Below are 25018 nucleotides of genomic sequence, written 5' to 3'. Positions count from 1 at the left end.
CTCTGACAATACTGAAGTTATTTTATTTGGCCCAGAAGACCTCAGAAATCAATTATCTGCTGATATGGTTTCCCTGGATGGCCCACTGCTAAGAGACAGGTAGCGACCAGCTAGTGAAGAAACCCAAAGAGACACATTTTCTCTCCTCAGCTAGTGGAAACCAAACTAAAAGAAGAGTGAATATTGGACTTACATTCATCAGTTGGCTAGAAACACAACTGTAAGGGTATACCATTGCTCTGCTTTCTGTGGAATTAGGCAGCTGCTTGCTAACATGTTCGTCACAATGACTTCATAAGGTGACGGTACGTTAGTGCTGGGAATCTTTCAGACTGTTGTGGAGTTCCTTTGTCCCCGTAGAGAACTACAACATTCTGAATCATGCAACTTCCATAAAAAACTTGCTCTGAAATTGAACTTTCACTGGGATTTTATTGTTAATATGATTTGTTAACAGGTAGGTGAGCTTCTGCTGTTTTCTACCACATCATTAAATAAATGACATACTGTGTTAACAGCTTCTGGAATAATCTGGATCAGCGAGTAGGCAAACAGAATCAGTTCATCATGAACTCTGAAGGCCTGACCCGTCAGTGTGTTAGGACTTCTGTGCCAGCAGCGTGCTCAGCTTGATCTTCCCGTCCATGGAGGCGGTCAGACAGGTGCCGCAGTCCACCGCCGAGCACCAATCAACTGTCACCACTGGCGCTTTGTGGCCCCCAAGTGACAACATGCTTTCCAGAGCAGGCTCCCCATTGGTCAACTGGAAGAGGAGAAGATGAAAGGACAACATGTTCAAAAAGTAAAATGTATGAAAATAGTAATATTTATGTTGATTTAACACAGTGGTTCTCAAACTGTGGGCCTTGAGGGGAATGTAGACTATGATTGTATATATATATATATATATATATATATATGTATATATATATATATATATATATATATATATATATATATATATATATATATATATATATATATATATATGTATATATATATATATATATATATATATATATATATATATTTTATACATATTTGTATTTATTTTTATAATCCTTTAATCCCATAGTGTGGACATTATTCTCTGCATCGTGTCCATCCTTAGTGATTAAGTAATGAAGGAGCTTTGTGCTGCTGTGAAGCTCTGGGCTTCAGTGTCTTGCTCAAGGACACTTCAACATGAAACTATGGAGAACAGGGAAGAACCGCTACCTTGTGGTTTCAGGACAACCTCTCCATAAGCAACATGAGAACTTCACATCGTACAAAGTACACGGACATCAAACATCACTAATAAATACATGGCTAAATGCCTGTACGCTCATGTAAATGTTCACGATGTTAACAGGTTACGCTGCGCAACGGCCGAGATTCTTGGTGGCTCACTGATTCTTGCCGTTTTGCCAAAACAAAATCCTCTCACGGAGATCGGCTTTATGTTGGCCGTGAACATTTCTCTTCTTCAAAAGCCGGGCGTGACAAAAAAGGTTTGAGAACCACGGTGTTAACCAGTAAACACTTTACAATGACTGTCGCTACTTTAACTTCTTATTTTAAAAAAAAGCAAAACAAAGTATAAAAATGCAGATAACAAGAGCATTTCAGGAAGCTGAGATATTAATAAAGCATAAAAAACTATTTGTGGAGAAATTCCTGTGTTAATGCTGGATTACATTTAATTCAGTTTACTTTGTTTAGCCCTGATCACACATCTGTCTCAGAGGGCTTCACAGTGTGAGGACGGGCTGCGTCTGCCAGAAGTGTTTGGCGGCCGTTGACATGCGTGTCGGTGCAGGTTTTAGTGTTAAAAATGTGAGCAGGTTAGAAAACTGGTATGTTTGATGACTTTGGTGTCAGTGAACATAAGAGCTTACTGTTTTAATTTGGAAGAAGGTTCAATGATGATTCCAGCATTCACAGTATTAGCACCAAATATCCATAATCATTTTGTTGGATCAGAACAGTTGAATGTGGATGAGAGGTGCAGATATGATGATGCACAGCAACTTCCCTCTGGATGAATACACATTTGATCTTGTGGTATGAGGGTGTGTTTACTCTGTATATCAGTCCTCCGCTGCTGGAACACGTCAGGATGTGTTGGCCTTCAGAGTCAAAGGCAAAGAGTCGACCTCGAGGAACCTGAACCTGAGAAAGAGTTCATTCATGAAGCATCAGTAGGTTATTACATTAGTTTTATTTGGTCTGTTTACTTCTTTTTTGGCCTCAGGCATTGTTCCATGTTGGACCCACCTGTTTGTACCCGCTGTACCCAGACAGGACGAAGGGCCCGGTGGCGTCCTGAGGCAACACCTGCTCCGACTGCTTCACCCCACAGCGATGGATGTTCCACTGGATGAACTGGAAACAAACAAAAACATTTATTCAATTATTTATCCGGACGTGAAACACAGACTCCTGGATCACTGTTCAAGTGAAAGATGGAATACACAGTGTCTGATTTAATATAGAATATTCACAAATACCTTTATGAACTTATACTTTGATTTGATTGAATATTTCTTAAATTACTATTTTTGAATGGATCCTCAGTTTAAATTGATTTAAAAAAAAACTCCCACGTACCCGCATTTGTGAACCCCTGTACTGAACAATAAAGAAGCGCACACAGACCTTTCCATCTTCTCCGATGCTGAAGACGGTGTTTTCATCGTAGCTGAACTCCACGCTGTAAACCTCTCCGTCGTGAGCTCTCCAGCTCATGGCGCTCTCGTACCGCTGCATGTCTACAACAGAGACAGATGTAAATGTGATGACATCATCAAAGGAATAGAACTATGTTTACAGAAAGCTAATTATTGACGTTACACATCAATATACTGTACAATGTTTCCTTTAATTTACTAAGTAAGATATTAAAGTGGGCGGGACTGATAGATAAATAAGATGAAAAATACTAAATGCATTTCGGTCATCTCAGAAATATCCAGAATAACAATGATCATAACACTTACCAAACAGTCGGATGACTCCGTCAGCGGCTCCGGTCACCAGCAGGTTCCCGTTGTGGTTGAAGGCGGTGCAGTTGATGGCTACGGGTTCAGGTTCTAGAGAGAACTGGAGCTGGGAGGCAGAACATAGACTCAGTACTCTAAATCCAATGCTAACCATGCTAGTGCGAAAATGAATTATCATGAGTCATAATCGACTGTGTCAGCCATAAACTATGTAACGTGTATCATGTTAGTAGAAACACACATCATGAGAATTGTTTAGCTGAATGTAGAACTTAATGTTAGCAAATAAACATGATAGTGTTAACTATATAAACATGTGAACATGGCAGCTGTGAGCTTTTATGTCAACATGCAACTGCAATTATTACAAAATATTCTCTGAAAGGTTTGATATTTCTTTTTCTTGGCACATAATGATATAGAAATGTCTGAAACAAACATAGATGCAACAAATCATCCCATGTGTGTTATTTATAGTAAATGAGTTGTAGATGAGCAAAGACGCTCACGCTAAAGGCTAGCGCGGAGGCCCTGATCACAGCAGAGCTAACCTGCTATCTGGTAAACACACGGAGACTGAAGCGACGCACTCAGATGTAAAGAGGAAGCAAAAAGAGTTAAGCTAGTTCTACACTGAGCTGAGATGAACCAGGCTAGAGGAGATCAGGCAAGACTTGGAAACCACAGCACGAGTGGAGGAAGTGGAGACGCTCCAAACAAAGGAATCCATGAGAAGGAACAGACTGCGAATCATGGCCTCCACGAAATAATGTTCACATTTCCAAATCTCTAAATGTTATTTTCTGAATAATGGAATTTTTGACGATTAGGATCCTAAGAAGCTGGATCCTAAGCCAATGTCCCAGTAGATCGGTCACAGTGATGGGCACATGTGTAATGTCCAAGGACACTTGGAGAGTCAAGGTGAAATGTGCAGCCTGGAGGAGTCTGCTTGAGTACTCTGCTGGCGCTCTGAAGCAGCAGCTTATTAGTTAAATAACGTTTACTGAACCAGCTGGTTAATCACCTGTTGTTTGACCGTCTTGGTGTCCCAGAGCAGCAGCTGTCCAGACACCGGGGCAGGAAGTCGAGGGGCCGACTCTACACCTCCAGATCGACTGAGAGCTGCAGCAGAACAGACAAACGAGGAACCGCTGGGACTGCAGGCTAACGACAAGATCCTAAGAGGCAGAGCAGGGACAGATCATCAGGACTTGTTCTTCAACAACAAACTTTATTCAGTGTTACAAAATGAAAAACTCAAGCATGTTTCTGGTTTATTAAAAAGTTCCAGTATATAACTACCTAGAAAACTGGATTATATAAACGGAATCAGAATCAGAAATACAGTATTGGAGACAACCGGGCGGTGTGTGAAGGAGAGATACTGCAGGTCCTTTGGAGATTCTCTAAAACTAAAGTAAACATTTAGTAGAAGTGAAAAGTACATTTACAATAAAAATACCTTGGATATTCTCTAAGATTAAAGTTGCAATTTATAAGAAAGCTAATGCAGCCGGGACGGTTGACCTGCTACGTCAAAGTGTTCACGGTCCCTGGCGGGATCTCAGCCTGCAGGCACCGAAGCAGTCTGACCCTTGACCTCTGGGAGGCGGGTAGAGAGCCTCCCATGCCGGCCCGCACGCATTCTACATGTAGGCGGCTTTGTTTTGTGAGTTGCCATGTACAGTGCGGGGTCAACGTCTAACAGCATCACAACCATGTCCCTGTTTCTGGGCTTGCTGTGTTACGTGCTAGCGATAGTTGATGCTAAAATGTGTGTTTGTTTGGTTGCATTTGTGATGTCAGACTCACTCCTGGGCTGAGCTGCATGTCTGACCTCAATATGGCAACATGTGTGTAAACAATTGTAACAAACTGTAATACAGGACAGGGAACAGATTACCGTGGATGAGTCTCATCGATGTTCATCTCATAAAGATTCTTCTTGGCGTCCGTATCATACAGCCGCACCGTGCCAACACCGCTGCCGAGCAACAACTGAGCACACACAGAATTTCACCTTTCATTCACCTGGGACGCCACGCTGAAGCTGTTCCCTCACTGCAGCAGTACCACGTGCCTTACCCGAGGGATCACTGAACCAACAACCCTCAAATACAGTCAGACAATGGGAGGTAATTCCCATAATGTGATTGTGTCACGTTGGTGCATCTCACATACAGCGTAGTTCTACTAATGACATGCTTCAGTTGGATGCATGACATGTTGTGTTATTTGTAATCATGTATTGCTGTAATTAATTAGCATTCTTTTGTCTAGGACATCCTTCTCTTTCGTTGTGTGCATTGTGTATTGTGGATCTTCATTTTGTGTAATAAGTTTAAAGACAGAAAATCAGCAAACAATTCACTTCATGTTTTTTTAGAAAGTGTCACAGAATTCCTCTTTTTACATTTACTTTAGTAATTGCGTGAGCACAGCAGTAATCGATGACTGAACGTAATCATTTATCAAGTTAAATGTACGGATAGAAATCTGATGAATGCTGTCGATGTCACGACTGGTTAATGTCGTGACATCGTCTTGTCCATACCAGCCTGTCTGGCTTGGTGGCCCACTCCAGAGACAGCAGAGCAGACTTGGACATGATGGTGGCCTTGGTCTGCATGATGGGGTTGAAGGACCACACCTGAGGACGAGGAGGATGAAGGCTTTATCCTTGAGTTTTGTTGTATGCTTTTCAGTTAGTGATATCCAATAATATGCATGTTTTTTCTGTCTTTTCTGTTTGTAGAACCCCAAAAGAAAATTAACGCAGATTCACCTTGATGACTCCGTCTACGTCCAAACTGGCAACCCGGCGACCAGAACAGTCAACCCTGGAAACCAGAAGGACACAAACACAATAAAGAAAATAATTTTGGTTTTAAAACTTTAAAAGCCAGTCAAGTCCACCTGCTGTAACAAAAATAAACTGTCTGAGATGTTTTTCAACCTATAACCTGATCAGGAACCTGCGATGGAAATTAATTAACCTTATAAATCTTTTTCAGTGGAAACACATGTGAAACCTTAAATGTCTTTAAGCATTTAATTAACAGAAACTTGGAATATTTCAATTGAATGGACAGAGCTCTTCCCCCCAGATGGTTTGGAGGTCTGACAAGAAAAAAATAGTTTAACATCAACAATGATTATTGAAATGTTTCCCCTCCCCCCTGCTTCTCCTCCGGTGTCCTCCTTCTTCAGACCAGACAAGCATTGATGCTGTCTGGTGGATGTTGTTTGCCTGAGAGGAAAGAGTGAGAGGCACAGAAAGAAAAGAAAAGAAAAGAAACCAAAACAATACCAAGATCAACCTGATATTGTTCCATCCGGATGGCGCCGATCAGACTAGGTCAAGATGAACTGAACTCTGCTTTCAGAGTTCAGCTACACAATTAAGAATAAAGCACTTATGATACATTTCAACCACAGAACTAAGCAGAATAATACATTTTTGAGATGCTGTGACGGGTAAGGGGCGCGGTCCCTCTGTATTACCTTCCCTTGTATGACCAGTAGTGTACCTGCAGTGCATGATGGACGAGTGGTGTTCTCCGTACTCCTCCTGGCTCAGTTTGATGAAAGGCTGTTCCATTGAAAGACCTCCTCCCTCTGCTCCTCCTCTGCAGCTCCTGCTGTTTGAGCATGGATCAGGAGGCTCGCTGGAGGCCTCAGCATGTAGCTCTCCCTCTCCTGCCTCCCCTTTCTTCTCTGCCATCTAAAGATACAAGTAGAAGGATGTTGTCAGTGTAAATGGAATGACGGAAGTGCAGCAATAATTTACAACACAATAGCCTCAAACAAAAGGCAGCTAGGCTAACCATTTCCGCTTGCTTAAAGTCTGTATGCTGAGCTAAGCAAATCACTTCGCCATCCAAGATGGCAGCCTCTGTGTTAATCTCTCTATGACTAGTTCTATTCTTGTTTGCATATTAATTAACTTATTTAGCTTTCTTGTCCTTGTTCCGAGATATACTCTATTTCTGTGTAAGTATATTAACAGGGATTCAAACCAACAGATTCAAACTTCTTGTACACATACTTGCAAATGTGATCGTGATGATTAGCATTCAGATATGAGAGAATACACATATGAATACACATATTTTCCAAAAATGTTGAACGATTCCTTTATTAAAAACTGACCGAACAAGGAAATCAGACTTCATGAGACCACAGTACCTGTGGTGGTGGTTTGGAGAAAAGTTCCTTCCTCTCCTTCTCATGGTCCTGGATCTTCTTGTGTCTGGGATGAGATGGCTGGTTTGTTGACTGGTTTGTTGACTGGTTTGTTGACTGGTTTGTTGACTGGTGTGACTGGGAAGTCTTGGGTTCACTGGTTGATGGCTGGCTGGAAACTGGCTTCACCTCATTAGCATGGACTGCCTCTTTTGACTTTGCCGGCTAGAAAAGACAAATTAGTTTCAGAAACAGATGTTCTCAGGTTGCCACATACATTCAAGGACCCCACATGTTGCCAGATGTTGGGTCAGATGAGTCTCAGTATTAATTAACACACAAGGATCCACAAGTTCCTTTTTGATAACTTTCCATAAAAATATTTTTCAATGGACACAAACATGTTAATTATTAATATATATATGTAAACAATGTCCACATGTAAAAAGAAAAAACAAGATTCACAAAAATATTTCTAATGCAGACAGAAATAATTGTTTTAAATACAAAATTAAAATCCGCAAATAATTGTATTTCAAAGGATTTCAAAAAATGTGCATGTTTCTGCATTTATATACAAGCTGTTGAATCTCTATTTACAAACTGCTTATCATTTGTGAACCTCACTGCGTTTTTATCAACAGGGAATTATCATTATATTTTTGGTTCATTGTTATTTATTGAAATCCATCATATTTTCTGTTCATTCCATTCATTTTGTTTATGTTGTCATGTATTTTCTATTTATTTGTTTAGCTATGTAGTTAGTCCAATGAATATTTCATTGATAAAGAACTTGGCAATTTGATTTGTGTGTATGTGAAATAAAAGGTCTCTGTACACCATGACAAGAGATTCAGATTCAATTCATTAATATCAAATTAGTTTTCCCTATTTTTCCAGGACTTTAATCCAAAGTCAAATCCCCTCATTTAAATTATGTCTTATCACGGAAGCTGAATACCATCATTTTTCTACTAATTTCTGGGTTTATCATATATAATTGAGTTTTTAATAATCATTATATATTTTGATATACCTGTATAATTATTTATTAAATATGCCACAACCATCCGAGCTACATCTCGGTGCTCCAACCAGTGGACATTAGTGGAACTGCAGCTGAACTCGTTCATTGGCCACAAAACAAAATAATTCATTTATCTAGTTTGTAAATTTTAAATTTCCATATTTTGTTTGTATGTTGTGACATTTATATACCAGCTGTTAAATCTGCATTTATAAACTGCTTATCATTTGTGAATTTCACTGCGTTTTTTTTTATTAACAGGGAATTAACCATTTATTTTTAAAGACATTTTATTTTTCAGTCTGAATTATCCTTTAAACTTGAAAACAATCATCCCTCTCACCAGATTGATTGGTAAATCCTTCCTCCCCACTGCAGCCTGGCTTGGCGAGGACCCAGCGGTGAACTGGGGCAGTTTCACCGGAGTGCGTCTGCCTTGTGGCAGGAATGTAGAGAAGAAGTTTCTGGAAGGAGTGGTGGCTGTGCTGACCGGGCGCTGGCTCGACACCAAGTCCCTGCGAGGGAGGGGCAGCAAAAAGTCACAAAGTTCAACAACACAGTGCTGAATGAGTAAACAATGTGTCTAAGTCATGATGAAGTCAAGATTTAGGACGTGCAGAGATTCACTAAGAGCAGGACAAAAGTTTGCCTCAGTTCTAATCAAACTCTTAAATCCCTCTAAAAACAACAAAAGTGTGTTCACTTTGCACTATGAAATAGAGAGATGGAAGCAATGCTCTTACGAGTAGCCTAAGCAGACATCATGAAATACAAGGTTACGTGTGTGTCATTGCTGAGAACTTTGTATGATGTATTTGTGCACGTTTTATGCTATGTTCACACCAAACGAGTCAAGATTCCGACGCGCTCCAGATTACATGTAAAGTCAATGCAAAGCTGCGTCAAAGACGCGTAGAAGCAGCACGAACAGCCCGTTGGTCGCGGGGCGAACTTGGGTCGAGTGCGAGTTATCCTGCGCGAGTTGAAATTTCCCAACTCCGGCAGCAAAAACGCGTGAGTCATAGTTGCGTCAGCCAATCAGCGTTGAGATGGTCCGCTCGTCACCGCCGTCCTGCCGGTGCTGAATCAAAAAGCTGCTGGTCCTCCAGAAGGACCTGATAGCAGCTTCATTCAGACTGTTGTGGGACTAGGATACTATTATGAACCCAGACACCATGGAGTTTATGTTACAACGTTTTTGTGACTTCCACAACAAGCATATAACATATCTAGTGTTTATTTCATCTTTAGTCTGTAACGGATATATCTCTTTTCAAGGAAAGAAGCTGCTGAGATTAGCCACGTCCCCTTTGTGGCGCCGCGATTAGCCTTGCTGCTTTTGGTGTGAACACACTTTTTCTCGATGCATCGAGAACATTTTGACGCGTTCGGTGGGAAAGCACCATGATGCTGTGTTCACACCGATTACGACAAAATTTGGTCGCGCGAGCAGATTACATGCAAAGTCAATGAACAGCTGCGTAGGCGCTGCGGAGACGCGACTTTTCCGGCGAGCGACGCGGCAGACGCGTTTGAGGCGATACGAACAGCGCGTTTGCCGCGGGGCGAACAGAGCGTTGAAATTTTCCAACTCCGGCGACAAAAAAACGCGTGAGTCATAGTTGCGTCAGCCAATCAGCTTTGAGATGTTCCGCTCGTTTCCGCCATCCTGTTGTTGAATCAAACTTCTGCAGATGATAGCGGCCGTCATTTAGACACTGTTGTGGGACTACGGAAGATATTATGGACCCAGACACAATAGAGTTTGATGTTCTGACGTTTGTGGAATTTAAACAACAAGTATAAAGCAGAACTAGTGGTCATTTCCATGGTGGATGACGGCTAGGTACTGCCAGACGCAGTTCCTGAAGTCTGTGAAATTCACTGAGCTGTGTGCGGCTACAGATGGTATTTATAAACCCAAACAGGAGGGCGTTTGATATTCTCACGTTTTTGTGACTTCCACAACAAGTATAAAGCACAACTAGTTGTTATTTCTTCCACAGTTTATAGTGTAATAGATAGCTCTTTTCACAGGGAGAAGCTACGGAGATAAGCCACGCCCGCTTTGTGGCGGCTTGATTAGTCATGCTGCGTTTTGTGTGAACACACTTTTTTCGTCATGCGAAAAACTGACACGGTAGACGTGATGTGAAAAATATTGTGTTTAGTGTGAACGTAACATCAGACTAAATATTAGATATTGTTCAAATATTGACAACATTTTCAGAACATCTGCTAAAAGAAACGCAAATCAATGTACATTTCTATCCATTCCTGTCATGGGAAGGAGTTGGCATCCAGATAAACATCCGGTGAAGTTGATTATCTGGTTGGGTGGCATTGCCGAAGAAGAGGCTGCCGGTCAAAACCTCAAATTGTAGAGAACAATATATAAAACTTGATTGAAATATTGCAACTATGTTTTATTTCATGCATTAGTGGGAAAGGTTATAGTCAGTCTGCAGCCATCTTTTGCCTCTAGAAGCTGAAGCTTCAGTGGTCATGTTTTAGTGTGTTTTATCATATTGATTACCACTAGTGTGAATATAGTGTGTTAAAAATGGGTTAACATACAGCCTGTTTGCCTTAAGGATCAACGTCTCTTGTAGAAAAAAAGCTACTATAGAGGCATAACAGGTGTATAAATAGCAGGTGTGTAGATAGCAGGTGTATAGATAGCAAGTGTATGGATAGCAGGTGTATGGATAGCAGGTGTATAAATAGCAGGTGTATAAATAGCAGGTGTGTAGATAGCAGGTGTGTAGATAGCAGGTGTATGGATAGCAGGTGTCTAGATAGCAGGTGTCTAGATAGCAGGTGTATAGATAGCAGGTGTATAGATAGCAGGTGTATAGATAGCAGGTGTATACTTGTGTTACTATCGTATGTAATGATGACATGAACATGCTGCAGGGCAGTATTAATATTCTTATGTTGAGTTGAACTTTCAGGCGCTCTACGCTGAGGAGGACAACGGCCCGGTTCTTCCAGGGTTTTAAAGCATGCATTGCATCCTAGTTTAATATTTTGTATGCCGAGTTGAAATTTTAACAATAGATGTCAAGTATGAGAAGGGAAGCGCAGACTGTGTGAGCACCGTCCATTTAGATTGATGTGTTGCTGCAGAGCAGCCGGGCTGAGGAGGTATCGACCAGCAGGCAGAATTATTATAGAGAATGGTCAGTCAGTCACATCCCTGGTCTCATGGATGGAAAGAGGCTACGATGGCCCTGGTTCATTTCGGGGTGTCCTATTGGTCGGCCCAGTCTCAAGTCAGCGTGTGAAACCCATATGTAAACATTTAAAAAATGGATTGTACTGACAAGAAACAACAATTCATCAGGTGAATTGTTTATTTGACAACATCAACTGCATCAACACACACAGTCTAACACAGCAAATACTGCATCATTAACAATAAATAAGGTAAAATATTTTTAAATCTGTATTTAGTGAATGAATAAACAGAACAGACTTCATGAGTTTTGGCTGCTTCAAACTTCTTCTCAAAGTAACTCTGAGGTTTATACCTTTCTCACACTCATCTCCTCTCACAACACAGCTGGAAGATGATTCATGACACAAACATTAGAAATTATTTTAAAAGTATTATTTTGGACTTCTCTTGCAAAATCTACTCATAATATCAGATTGTATTATAAAAATCTACAGTTATCCTCAGAATTCAGAGAAAAATCTCAGAACTCAAATCATAACTTAAAATGTAGTAGCAAAGAACATTTTAAATTAGCAGGTCAGTCGTCTGGAAACTATAAATACTGATAAAACCAATGCAGTCGATGCACTGACATAGACAACAGGCTGCATGCTAAAACTCAACACCAGACCGCTGTCTGCGTCTGTCCTGCTTGTGGTATGAAACCAAACCCAACAATGAAATCAGGGTGAAAAACACAAAACTGCGATTTTAGAGAGAAGATGTGCAGCCGGGCCATAAGCATATGGACTGTGGCACGGTTTTCCTGAATGTTGCCAAATCATTTGAACTGAAGCAGTCAACATCTGGTTGATGTGGAGACTTTCATCTTTAATTTAATGGACAGAACATAAACATGTCATTCTGGTTCAAGTTCATCTTGGTTTCATCTTCCATAGAGCCTCAATCTAAACTGGTCAGGCTCATGCAGATGTGGTCTGGTCTAATCTGGCCTGCCTGGTGAACCTTTTGTATTCACATTCCTTTCAGGTGCCGAATGTTTGAAACTCCAAACGGTTTTTGTGCTATTAGTGCTGAATCCAATAGATTAAAGATGAAAGTTGATCCTGACGCTTCAGTTCTAATCTTGACGCTTCAGTTCTAATCCTGACGCTTCAGTTCTGACCCTGACACTTCAATTCTAATCCCAACGCTTCAATTCTAATCCTGACGCTTCAGTTCTATTCCTGACGCTTCAGTTCTAATCTTGACGCTTCAGTTCTAATCTTGACGCTTCAGTTCTAATCCTGACGCTTCAGTTCTAATCCTGACGCTTCAATTATAATCCTGACGCTTCAATTATAATCCTGACGCCTCAGTTATAATCCTGACGCCTCAGTTATAATCCTGACGCTTCAATTCTAATCATGACGCTTCAGTTATAATACTGACGCCTCAGTTATGATCCTGACCCTTCAGTTATAATCCTGACCCTTCAGTTATGATCCTGGCGCTTCAGTTATAATCCTGGCGCTTCAGTTATAATCCTGGCGCTTCAATTCTAATCCTCTGCAGTTGTGTGAAGAGGCAACATAGAAACATGGCGTCACAGTCCATATGCTTATGGCCCTGACTCAAGGTGGGCTGCCAACTGTAACAACACATTGAAGAGGTTAAACTTACAAAAGAGTTCAACATCGTTTATACCCGTTAATGTAGAATCTTTAAAAAGTATCTTTATCGGGGTCAGTGGGACCTTCCATATTTGAAACATATCGAGTCCTGGTCCAATAAAAACATTTGGTTTCAAGCATTATATTGTCAATTTTAAATCCTCATTAAAACAAATGACAGAATGGCAGCTATCTTAGTTGTAGCCAGTAATAGTTAAAGACAGGGATGGAAGTGTCTCACAGCTCGGTGTCTCCTAGGCGGTCCATGTTCTGGACATACACCGGCAGCTTGTGGTGGACCATCTCGTCTCCCTCTCTCTGGTCCCGGCTTTCTGTCTGCAGGGCAAACACCTGGATGACATGAGACAAGACAGACAGATCAGATACAGCAACAAGAAATATCTGAACTCATCATCATCATCATCACCACCACCATCATCATCATCATCATCATCATCCAAAACCAGTGGTGTATAAAGTACCCAAACGTCATACTTGAGTAAAAGTAAAAATAATTTACTGGAAAATGACTCCAGTAAAAGTGGAAGTCACCTATTAGAATACTACTTGACTAAAAGTCTGAAAGTATCTGATATATTTTGTACTTAAGTATCAAAAGTCATTTTCTGATATTAAATGTATTTAAGTATTAAATGTAAAAGTACAAGTAAATGCTGTTAATAAAAAATTAAAGGGTCAGAACTTTAAAAATGATGAAGTTTATTCTTTTAAGTGCTGTGGCACCATAACCAAGGACCAGGAGTTGTGTTGATAAAATAATTGGGTCCATCAATGAGCAACAGTGTTCAACTTAAATATATTGGACATAAATACACTTTTGCATCTACTATGAACAAATCACAATTTTCCAAAAAGCAATATGACACTATGAAGGAGTTGTCACAGTGTGTTTATAAGTTTACTCATTCTGCCCGGGACCGCTCCCTGGGCCCCATGGTACTGGCAGAATAGTGAGAATGAATAAAATGAGGAAAAAAAAAGACATGGCCAGAAAGATGTTTTATTTTGAAAAATATCCGGATACATCCATGAAACTTGAAGGTCTGTTTCAACTTGGACTGGACTAAAGGTTTAACTTAAGGAGTAGACTGGACTAAAGGTTTAAGTTAGGGAGTAGACTGGACTAAAGGTTTAACTTAAGGAGTAGACTGGACTAAAGGTTTAACTTAAGGAGTAGACTGGACTAAAGGTTTAACTTAAGGAGTAGACTCGACTATAGTTTAAGTTAAGGAGTAGACTGGACTAAAGGTTTAACTTAAGGAGTAGACTGGACTAAAGGTTTAAGTTTGGGAGTAGACCAATTTAGAGTCTCCAAATATGGAAGGCGGAGAACCCGGAGGGAACCCATGCTGCCACAGGGGGAACATGCAGACTCCAGAAGGACTGCCTGCTGTGAGGGAACAGTGCTTGCCACCACCACCGTGCAGCCAATAGAAATATCTTGGACCGAAAGATCTCAATGACATTTGTAATAAAACTAATATAAAAAGGCGCTTTTTAAACTCAACTGCGGTGCATAAATGTTTGGAGACAAATTTAAAAATCAAACGTTCAACGCCAGATTTAATTGACAGACGTCAATCAATGATACGAGTCATTGATTTTGCCTGGACTGGTAACACATAATCTTTTTTGTTAGATTTGGGTTATTGGTATTTATTGTACTGTAATCATATGTTTTATTCCTTCCCTTCATTTTTATTATTTTATTGTTTATTCATTTATGTTCTGTTGAGTAGCTTAGTTATGTAGCTAGTCCAATAAATATTTCATTTTTAAAGAACTTGATCATTTGATTTTTATGGATGTTAAATCATAGTGAACCTTCATGAATTGACTTTTAAAGCTGGTCTTAAAGGAACTCAGAGGTAAAATCTGCGTATGTATTTATTATGTTCTGCTCACCAGCTGGCAGAGCTGCTCATTCTCCTCCGTCAGGCTCGTCATCTTCTGAACTTCAGCATCAAAACTCAGCAGAACAGGCTGGGGTGACAACCAGTTAAGGACTGGAAACCAGGACATCCAGAGTGTAAATGGCAAACAGACAAAGGGGAGCAGTGTGGTGTCCTCTGGAGTTGCAAACATTCATAACTCTTCACTGTTGAATGCAGCTTCATTCGGGACATTACTGTGAGCATTCAGCTGAAGGATATGCATACACTGGAAGAGGACAGACAGGAAGTTGTGCAGTGAAACCAGGAAGGTGTCGGCCCACTGGCGGGAGAAGTACGGAGCGAAGGCGGGGTTCTGCTCGGGGGTGGGTATGAACGGCAGAATGAACCAATCACGCCACTCGACCTGACCCTGCAGCTCCAACGCCTGCTTCTGGAAGAACTCCTGAGTCTTCTCAAGGTTTCCTTTCTAGGAGGAGGAGGGGCGGAGGTGTGCTGTATTAGAGGTGTACTGTATTAGAGGTGTATAGAGGTGTGATGTGTTAGAGGTGTGGAGAGGTGTGGTGTAGTAGAGGTGTGTACAGGTCGGTAGAGACCTGTGCTGGGTTTCTGACTTGATGTTACCTGGATGGTGTTGATGACGTAGTATCGGTACAGGCTGGTTCTCAGCTTGTTGACGGTGGCTCTGTACACATCCTCCAGTCGGCACAGCAGACGTCGGTCCAGGTAGAGCCAGTACTCCTTCAGACCAAACAGGTCATAGCTCTGAACAAACTGCTGCAGCTGCTCCATGATCTTATCCACCTGTAACGCCACATCCTTTACGTTCAGGACAAACATACACGTAAACATAATTTCTGAGGTTTCTTAGAACGTAAAAATAGATCATATATCCACCCGAAAGCCTTTCTCCTTGTCGGCTTTGATATCGGTTTCCAGGTGCTTCAGTGTGCTGGTGAACCCGCGGTAGATGAGATACTCTCTCACATGCTCGTCGGTCCGCTCCACTGCTGACCCCATCGTGACCTCTGATCCTGTGAGGCCCAAGATACATACCTGTTCATTTACAACCAGATACAAACTCTGTAAACTTCTGCTTCACTGTTCTGACCAATACATGTCTGTGATGTTGTGTGAATGTTTTCTCTATTGTATAGTGAATATATACTGTGTATATACATACATACATACATACATACACACTGCCTGGCAAAAAAAAAGAGTCGTCACCTGGATGCAACTCCTAGTGCTTACTGTACAAGCCTGTGGGGGCAGTGCTATGATCTGGGGTTGCTGCAGTTGCTCAGGTCTAGTTTCAGCAACGACCAGGTTCAGCAATGACCAGGTTATTCCATCAATGGATGTTTTCTTCCCTGATGGCACGGGCATATTCCAAGATGACAATGCCAGGATTCATCAGGCTCAAATTGTGAAAGAGTGGTTCAGGGAGCATGAGGCATCATGTTGACACATGGAGTCCAGACCTGAACCCCAATGAGAGTCTCTGATGTGCTGGAGAAGCTTTGCAGCGCTCAGACTCCACCATCATCAACACAAGATCTTAGTGAGAAATGAATGCAACACTCGATGGAAATCAATCTTGTGACATTGCAGAAGCTTATGGAAACAATGCCACAGCGAATGCTGTAATCAAAGCTAAAGGCTAAAGCTCCAACCAAATATTAGTGTGTGCGACTTTTTTTTTGGCCAGACAGTGTGTGTACATTCTCTCTCTCTCTCTCTCTCTCTCTCTCTCTCTCTCTCTGTGTATATATATATATATATATATATATATATATATATATATATATATATATATATATATATATATATATATATCTAGATATAGATATATATATATCTCTATGTATATATATATATATATAGATATATATATATAGATATATATATATATATATAGATATATATATATAGATATACACACACACACGTTTTAGAGGAACATTGGTAGAAAGTCCAGTCTCATCTAATCCCGTTAGTCCTGAACAGATTAAGAAGCCAATTAAACCAGAAATATAATTCTATCATATTTGCTCAATTGGATATTGCCTGGATGTAAATGTAATGTTGTGATTGGTACGGTCATATTATTGTATGTATCATGTCATTCTTGTATTCATTTATTTGTTATTTTGTCAGGTGACGTCACTCCACCCAGTTGCTCGTGTTGTCCAACACACTGGAGTTCATACTGTACTTTCACTCATGAGAGCGTCTTGGCCGCTATACAACAAGAATATTATGATTATTATTAATAATAAATAGCATTATTACATGTATATATAATAGTTATGCTCTTGGTGTGTTACCGTAAAGCATGAAGTAAAACGTTGTCCTTTTCTGCAGTTAGTCATTTTGACTACTTCCGCTTTTATATGGCAAAAAAACTACTTTCACCATCAACTGGACTCATCGTCATGTCATTAAATACACTTCTGAGTAACGCGTAACGGTCACAGCTACTTCACAAAGATGTTTGCCATCTAAAAACGATTTGGTTTTACTTTTTCATATTCTGAAAAACGCAAACCAGCTCACGTATCGCGTCCGCACCGTCACCGTGTGTAACATGTACGCACCTCGTATCACCGCGAGAGCTTCAGGGAGCGGTATTTAGATCAAAGTCACACCGCGTCTGCTCCGCCGTCCTCATCTGAATGTGACAACATGAGAAATATCCGCAACAACGCAGAAACACTTCTGTTCCGGTTGTGTTTGTTATCTAAAAGTCATGTGACGGGATCTTCTTCTTCGCCTCCTTTTGCTTCCTCTTCTTCGTTTTGTTTAATGCCGTCAGAGGCGCAATGGCGCCACACAGAGGCCACGTGGACCGAGGAGAACGCCAACAAAGTTTATTTATACAACTCAAACGAGGCATTGTTTCAGATTATCATATCTCACCCGGACGCTGTGTTTGATGCAGCCGGCGACGGCAAAACTAGATTTCAACGATTTCAACCATCGCAACCTCACGAGTCCTCTCGATACACCATCAACACGGGAACCTTCCGACAGATTGCATCGTTGAAGCAATGCATAGTGTATAAAGAGACAATGAGCAGTACTGTGATCATATTTAATTATATGTATCATAGCAATACTATTATCATATTAAAATGATATTAATTTGATCATATTTATCATAGCAATAATATTATCATATTTATATTAAATGAATTTTATCATATTTATCATAGCAACACTATTATCATATGTATATTATATTAATGTTATCATATTTATCATAGAAATAATATCATTTATACTATATTAATTTTATCATATTTATCATAGCAATACTATTATCATATTATTGTATTCTATCATATTTATATTTGATTTATTTTCATCATATTTATCATAACAATACTATTATCATAGTAATACTATTATATTCTATCATATTTATTTGATCATATTTATCATAGCAATACTATTGTCATATTCTATCATAGAATTACTATGATCATATTTTTGTGCAATACTGTTTCATATTTTGTGCTTTATTCTTTAATTATTTTTTAGCTTAAGTTTATTGTAATTCGGTTTTGGGAGTGGGCAAATAATCTTTTTATTGTATAGAATAAGTGTTATCTGTGCATATGACAGTAAAAACATCTTGAATTATATTTTCTATCCTCAAAACTAAATACATTCTTAAGACTCAATACTCCTACCGCACAATTCTTTAATTCCTTTGTTAAAGCTTTCGTGTTGTATATTAAAGATAACACTTCTATGCAACATTCACACAGAACGTTCCTGTTGTGTTGTATTTAACCCCGAGGCCTTAACCTCAGTCTTCATGTGAAGGTTTGCTTTCTGGACTTTGTCTTTATCCCACCCACTTTTTTATTTCATATCATAAAAATTATAATTGCACCTTTATTTCTTCTATCGCGATGCTTTTGCCAGGCAGTCATGTATTGCTGCATGATGTTAAGCTCTCTGGAGCAACATTTAGGCTAACTCCTCTCTTCAAGAAAATGTTCTCCAAAGCACGTGAATGCTTTTTATTGGCATCTGAAAGAGGACTCAATATTCTCCGGCCTCAGAGAACCGGACTCTGGTCCCCAGGATGCCGTCTGAAGAGAGATTCATATATTTCAAAGAGTATATCTATTCTGTTTCAGGACGATCTGGATTGCAATGACATCAGTGTTGATGAGTCTGAACCTTCAGCTTTCATTGAGGTACCAGATTTGAATATAAATATAAAATAAATAAAAGTGAAACATAACTTTTTACTTTCTCTGTAACCTCCAGAAGGATGTGAAGACCTAAAACACAAAAATACAAATTAAACTACAATTTGATTTAAATCTTTTCCTTTTATAGGGACCAGAACAGAATAAACTCTCTTGACAAGTCATTCATATCCATAAAACAAAACCACTGCATTTAAGGACGACACAACACCTGCCAACTGTGAAACATATTTAATACTTGGTGCACAAACCAGCCGTGTGTAAAAATACAGTACGAAGAACACCCAGTACAGTAAACGTCAGACAGTAATCATTTACATCGCAGAGAACGCCAGAGAACACAAGAATTCTTAAAGGATTGAAAACTACGACTCCTGTAGGAACACACCTGCATCAGGGCTCAGGACGTGGAGCACCACTGCACTGCTCGGCCAGCGGTTCTCACTCAGAGTTAAAAGAACAGTTTTTTGGGACAGATGAGGAGACTGACACGACTCTGTGCAATTAACACCATCTATGCAAAAAGGAAAAAAAAGACCCTTGTTGAAATGAACCAGAATTACCTTTAAAAAAATTGAAAAGAAATCCACCCCCCCCCCCGCCCCCACAACTTTAAATCCCTCTGATAGCGTGATGCTTTAAAGACATCAGTGTCTGCTGCAGAGCGGGTGGGTGGGACAGGTGTTGGTGGATCTTCCTCCGCTACCGTCCCAAACCAATGACACACCAGTTACTAAGAAACAGAATGGGACTAACGGCTGCAGCAAGAAACCCATCGACACGCCGATGGATGACTGGGAAACAGTTTAAAGAATACACATTAACAAAAAGGTCAGATGTGGGCCAAACCTTATTTGTAAACTGTTTGTGTCAATTTCACACTGTTATTTTTGTCCTCTCAACGACAGACGAGCACGCCCAGAAAACACACACTTGCTTCAAAACCCCTCGACAACCTTTTCTTTGGCATTAGTATCCGGAGAAACCGAATGCTCACGTGCAGAAACTAACAACTCCCTATTGTTGCAGTTACTTGGACTGAGCTCAAGATTTAAAGGCTGAATCTTGTTGTAAATAAGGCTTATGTGTGGGCTCTAATCCACCACAGGAACTAAGCACAGACCCAAACGGAGGCGGACAAACGACCGAGAACATGACAAAGGTCCAAAATGTTCAGCAAAACTTGCTCTGTTAAACTCATGATTGTGGGTTTCAGTTTCATCACAGATCAGGGAACAGGCTCAAACTTGAACAATCCACAGCTCAGAGAGAAGCTGCAGCGGCACATCAGGAGATCCTGCCGATCCGGTTTCAGGTGTTCACTTCCATACGACGGCAAGGTGGTGAATGTCATGTCTACTGTACTATGCACCATAAGAAGCATAACGGGTGATCGAGGCGTCACGGGCGGATCAGAACGTGGACCGGCATCACTCCTGTGTCCTCTGTAGCAGGTTTAATCTGAAACAGAACTGTAACAAGTCCACTAGCGTTTACTGAAGGCGACGAGTTGAGGAGCCAATGCTCGAGTTTGGCTCATCACAGCGTGGGCAGGTGACCGCATGGTGGCCTGAGAGCGCTCAATCAAATTTCGTAGAAAGGTTGTTTGCATTTAGCCAAATAATTGGCCACGGTGACACTGGATACTGGTTCTGATCAAAAGCAGTACACTGCGGTTGTGTGTATCCTACTTGGTGTATACTTTGTATTCTCCTTGTACCGGACACAAATAGTCAGACGACAGGTCCGAGGACCTTTAGTTAACAAATCAAGTCCCTCTCAGTGGAATACGACGTGTTGCAACGAGGCCCAACTCAGGTTGAACACTCTGTGGCGACGGACAGCAATCTGTTGTTCAGTTGAGCAACCAATCAGGTTTCAGAACCGCTCAATCTACCGGTCCGGTGTTTTAAGTGAAAAGTCAGACTGGTGTCCTTGGAAGCGTTGCAGTGATTTGTGTTTGAGGAACGCAGCGATCGATGACGACCTCTTGACCCTCGTCGTGCCCGTCATGGTCAGCGGCCTCTCCCCGGTGGAAGCGAAGGAGAGGTGATGTCGGCGCCGGCGGCGCTGCTGCTGCTGGGGCGACTGGTCCTGCCCGGCGGCCCCACCCCCTCCCTGCCCTCGGCCGGCGAGATGGGACGGAGCACCCAGCAGCTGGAGGACATCCTGCGGCGTGGACCGGCTCAGGTACTGCCAGGGCTTCTTTCCCGCTGTGTCCCGCAGCTTCACGTCCGCTTTGAACTTGGTCACCAGCAACCGCATTATGTTATTGTTGCCGTGGATGGCGGCGATGTGGAGAGGGGTGTGGCCGCACGTCGACTTGGCGTTCATGTGGAACATCAAACCAGCCTTTTCAACGCCGTACCTGGAACCCAGCCAGAGAAAGCAGTGAGCAGTGCTGCTCGCATACAGGACATGCACTTACGTCACTGGGAATTTAATAGATATTCTACAAGTGCCTTTTAGCGTCACAGAGCAGAGCTCAAGCCTTTAGAGCTGCACCAGTGGAGCTAAGCCGGTCCTAAAGCTGCCAGTAACATCTACAGGGTTCATAAATGGGATCAGATAAGTGTAAGCCAACCCCCCCCGCCCTCCCCGGCCCCTCTGCTCCCCACCACTAACCACAGCCCTCAAAGCTGTGTGACTCCGCTATGTGAACCAGACTTTCCCTCTCTCGTACCACAAGGTGTTGAGGACTCGGTGGTCGCCGTGTTTGGCGATCCAGTGCAGCACGGTGAAGCCGGAGATGAAGTCCTGCCTGTTGAGCAGAGACGCGTCCTCTCTGAACAGCGTGTAGATGTCGGGCCAGGCCCCCGACGCTCCCTTCACCAGCCAGGCGTGCTCCCTGGGCTCCAGAGGAACCAGGGACTGACGACAAGGGAGACATCAACTTCAATGTGAGAGTCAATAAACTAGTGCAGAAAAGAATATAGGAAAATAAGTTTTATAAACACTCATAGCCCGAGGAGCTCCAGACCTCCTGCTGAATTATCCATTCAAAGAAAAATACATTATGGCCCTCGTTAATTTTCTAAAACCACTGCTTGTGGTCCCACCGGACACGGCGCTGGACTTGCTGAAGTAGCGACTTCTTCTCTGCAAGAAGTCTCTACTGACTGCATGATGGGGATTCATATAGCACTCTTTGAAGGTTAGAGAGTAAAAAAAGTGTTAGATTTTTTTTAAAGCAAGAAATCAACCTCAGTCATCAACCTCTGCTGTAAGTCTGGGTTTCCTTTTTTATGACTGCTTTTATATTGATCTAGATAAACCTCACACCAATGAAAAATATTTGATGAAAGAAGAAGCAAACGTCTCGGCGGCTTGAAGCAACTCTCAGTTGGCTCAATGACTCTAAGGGACATTCAGAGGGAGACGCTCACCTGTCGACCGGAGCCTTCGTGATGAGCAGAAGGGGGTGAGGGCGAGGCGGCGGGAGAGCTCCTCCTCCCCGGTCGGCCTTCTGCCCCCTCATCCAGATCGACGAGGCTGTGGCAGCGAGGCGGCGTGGAGCAGGACGACAGCGAGGACGACGACAGGTCATATCGCAGGCTGAGCGACGAGGAGATCAGGTGGAGGCGGTTCAGCCGGGCCGCCTCGCTTCCCCCCCCGGCCCTAGCGTCCTCCTGGAGGAGCTGGTCCAGGTCGGCCCCTAGGCTGCGGCACATCCGTCTCCTCTGCTGGCTGCTGAGCCGCCTGGCTGCTGCCGGCCGCAGCAGCTTTGGCGAGGAGGTGGAGCCCTCACTGGACTCCGCCTCCTCCCAGTCATCGTGGAGATCACCTGCCGGGGGTTTGGAGTCAAGTTAACCAGAAAAGGATCATTAAACACTCTCAGGTCTATAAAATAGAGTTCTGACCTGTGGAGAGGTGCCAGGGCGTCCCGCCGGCTAAGGCGTACTGGTCATGGTGGAGATGGTCCGAGGACTGACGGAAAGGTTGCAAAGGAGCTGCGACCTCCTGGTGATCATGGAGCCGGCCTGTGGACCGGTTGATGTCGGTATGTTGCGTCCCCAACTGTGACTTCGTCCTTTGAGCTCGCTGGATGGCTTCCTGGATCTGAGACCCGCCCCCAGCCACACCTGTTGACATGTAAAGAGACAAACAGCTTTATTATTATTATTATTATTACAGATATTAATTTGTTTGGGACTATTTTCTGCAGCGGATTAATCCACATTTGGTGCAGTGTGCTGTCATACCTGCTTTGGCCTGTGGCTCTTCAAAGCTGCTGCTCCACTCCGGTTCTATGGGGGAGACAGGCCGCTCGCCGCTGGAGTTGCCTGAGCCCGCCAAGGAGGGGGAAATGCTGCTGTGGCTTGATGACAGCCACGCCCCCGGGCCTGGATTGTCCGGCTGGACACCTGCGGGATGAAAGTGCCGGCGGTCTGCGTGGACATCATCGGGAGGCGCCGGCGGGCCGTAGCGCTCTGCCTCTAAGGGCAGGCTGCGCCTGGTGGACTCCGCTGGAACCGATCCGAGTTCCAGTCCTGGCCCGGCTCTTCGACCTCTCAGCCCCGCTGGTGGGCCCGGACCAGCAGGGGTCCTCGTTTCCACATGCTGAATGAAAACCTTTGGGATCTGCCTTCCTAATGAAGAGGGGGAGGCGACAGAGGGAGGAAGATCCGGTTCTACGATGCAAGGCGAGGAGGAGGCCCGCCCCAAGTCTCCCAGCGGAGTGCTCTGGGACCACGCTCCTCCTGCTAAACCCCGCCTCATCTCGACCTCCTCTTCCTCCTCCTCCTCCTCCTCATCTTCATCATAAGAGACAGCAGATTTGTAGCTCGGCCTGTGTCTGATGCGGCGCGGGGCCGCCTCCTGCGGCTCCAGACCGATGAAGTGATGAAGAGGACGCCCCTGATGAAGAGCTCCCTCAGGCTGCAGGCAGGCCTCCCTCCCTCTGGGAGCCTCGGGGACCGGGACCTGCTGTCTGGGCCCTGCATAGCAGCTGACTGCTCCCACTACAGGTGTGGCCCCTGGGGGCAGCCCCAAGCCCGGCCTGTGCTGCCCCGCCAGAGGGCGCTGCTCTGGGGCGCGGGGCTCGGGCGGTCTGGGGGTCTTCACTGAGACCGGACTCACCTGAGCCGCTGCCGCTCTGCCGGGGGGTTCAGGTCGCGGTTTCAGGTTCAAATTAGTCGCCCCATTGTTGTTGTTGTTGTTGAGCACGATTCCAGCCGCGGGTAGGATTGTTTTCCTGGCGGTGGCTCCCGGCGGGGCGGGTGTTGTTGCCTCCCTCCGCTGCGGCTCCTGCACGGGCTTTCCCGCGCTCCCCGCGGGGTTCGGGACGGCCCTCTCCGGGGAGGGAAGTCGCCTCGGACGCGGCTCGGCAGAGCCCCGGTCCCCGCTGCCGGGGACATGTCCTTTGAATTTCTTCCTGAGGAACACGAAAGAGACGCCGTCGACGTGTTTGACGGTAGCGACGGAGTTGACAAACTTTTTGAAGAGCTCCCGGTTGCGGTTGCGGTCCTCGTGGTCCCGGATGAAGTCCCTGAAGTGCAGCAGCAGGTCGGAGTTCTTCACCGAGCCTCCGCGGCTCTGGAGGAAATGCAGCAGCGTGTCCTGAGTGAAGTCTGTGGCCATTGCGGCGCCTCCAGTCTCTCTTCCTCTCTGCTGGTCTCAAAGGTCGCTCACTCGTTTCTGTCAAGCGGCGAAGCCCCGCCCTCCTCAGGTATTCATCCACACACTACCTGCGGCATTCCTGCAGATTACCCGGATGTGTACAATACAACACGGCATGGCTCCTGACAGACAGGCAGCATATTAAATCAAGGGGAATTGTTTCGCTACAGCACCACAATAAACTATGAAAAATAACAAATGCACGATATATGCAATAATATC

At 43.3% G+C, this 25018-nt stretch overlaps 2 protein-coding genes across 3 annotated transcripts; both read right to left on the bottom strand.

Moving 5' to 3' along the window:
- Window positions 1-419: 419 nt before the first annotated feature.
- wdr91 (WD repeat domain 91) lies at window positions 420-17711 on the bottom strand. Of its 2 annotated transcripts, none has more exons than XM_068574551.1 (18): window positions 17549-17711; window positions 15846-16004; window positions 15573-15752; window positions 15211-15417; window positions 14962-15045; window positions 13277-13386; window positions 8546-8717; window positions 7176-7397; window positions 6518-6711; window positions 5773-5827; window positions 5542-5637; window positions 4891-4985; window positions 4012-4165; window positions 2982-3090; window positions 2641-2753; window positions 2260-2367; window positions 2065-2154; window positions 420-763 (listed from the first exon to the last, which is right to left on the bottom strand). In XM_068574551.1, exons 2-18 carry the CDS (start codon window positions 15966-15968, stop codon window positions 599-601), a joined length of 2277 nt encoding a protein of 758 aa, XP_068430652.1. In that variant the 5' UTR covers window positions 15969-16004; window positions 17549-17711; the 3' UTR covers window positions 420-598. The 2 variants fall into 2 exon arrangements, with proteins under 2 accessions (XP_068430652.1, XP_068430651.1); XM_068574550.1 differs by having other exon boundaries at window positions 15846-15982.
- Window positions 17712-19773: 2062 nt separating this feature from the next.
- On the bottom strand, window positions 19774-24802 carry LOC137783774 (ankyrin repeat domain-containing protein SOWAHB-like). The gene is made up of 5 exons (XM_068574081.1): window positions 23380-24802; window positions 23038-23259; window positions 22564-22961; window positions 21861-22048; window positions 19774-21545 (listed from the first exon to the last, which is right to left on the bottom strand). Exons 1-5 carry the CDS (start codon window positions 24755-24757, stop codon window positions 21071-21073), a joined length of 2661 nt encoding a protein of 886 aa, XP_068430182.1. The 5' UTR covers window positions 24758-24802; the 3' UTR covers window positions 19774-21070.
- Between the last annotated feature and the right edge of the window lie 216 nt (window positions 24803-25018).

The sequence above is a fragment of the Clinocottus analis genome, unplaced genomic scaffold, assembly GCF_023055335.1.
Source record: "Clinocottus analis isolate CAN_PGR_092001 unplaced genomic scaffold, fCliAna1.0.p SCAF_13, whole genome shotgun sequence".
Lineage (NCBI taxonomy): Eukaryota > Metazoa > Chordata > Actinopteri > Perciformes > Cottidae > Clinocottus > Clinocottus analis.
The sequence above is the reverse complement of the archived record's forward strand: the minus strand, read 5'-3'. Positions and strand labels throughout refer to the sequence as shown.

What these genes read in the sequence shown, in the direction of transcription:
- wdr91 (XM_068574551.1), bottom strand. Translation starts at nt 15,968, where the DNA reads ATGGGGTCAGCAGTGGAGCGGACCGACGAGCATGTGAGAGAGTATCTC. An exon ending in ACGTCATCAACACCATCCAG is followed by an intron (nt 15,418 to 15,572) that starts GTAACATCAAGT and finishes TCCTCCTCCTAG; the next exon opens with AAAGGAAACCTTGAGAAGAC. An exon ending in GCGGAGGACTGATATACAGA is followed by an intron (nt 764 to 2,064) that starts GTAAACACACCC and finishes CTCCTCTTCCAG; the next exon opens with TTGACCAATGGGGAGCCTGC.
- LOC137783774 (XM_068574081.1), bottom strand. Translation starts at nt 24,757, where the DNA reads ATGGCCACAGACTTCACTCAGGACACGCTGCTGCATTTCCTCCAGAGC. An exon ending in GCCCTGGCACCTCTCCACAG is followed by an intron (nt 22,962 to 23,037) that starts GTCAGAACTCTA and finishes AACCCCCGGCAG; the next exon opens with GTGATCTCCACGATGACTGG. An exon ending in ACGAAGGCTCCGGTCGACAG is followed by an intron (nt 22,049 to 22,563) that starts GTGAGCGTCTCC and finishes CCTTGTCGTCAG; the next exon opens with TCCCTGGTTCCTCTGGAGCC.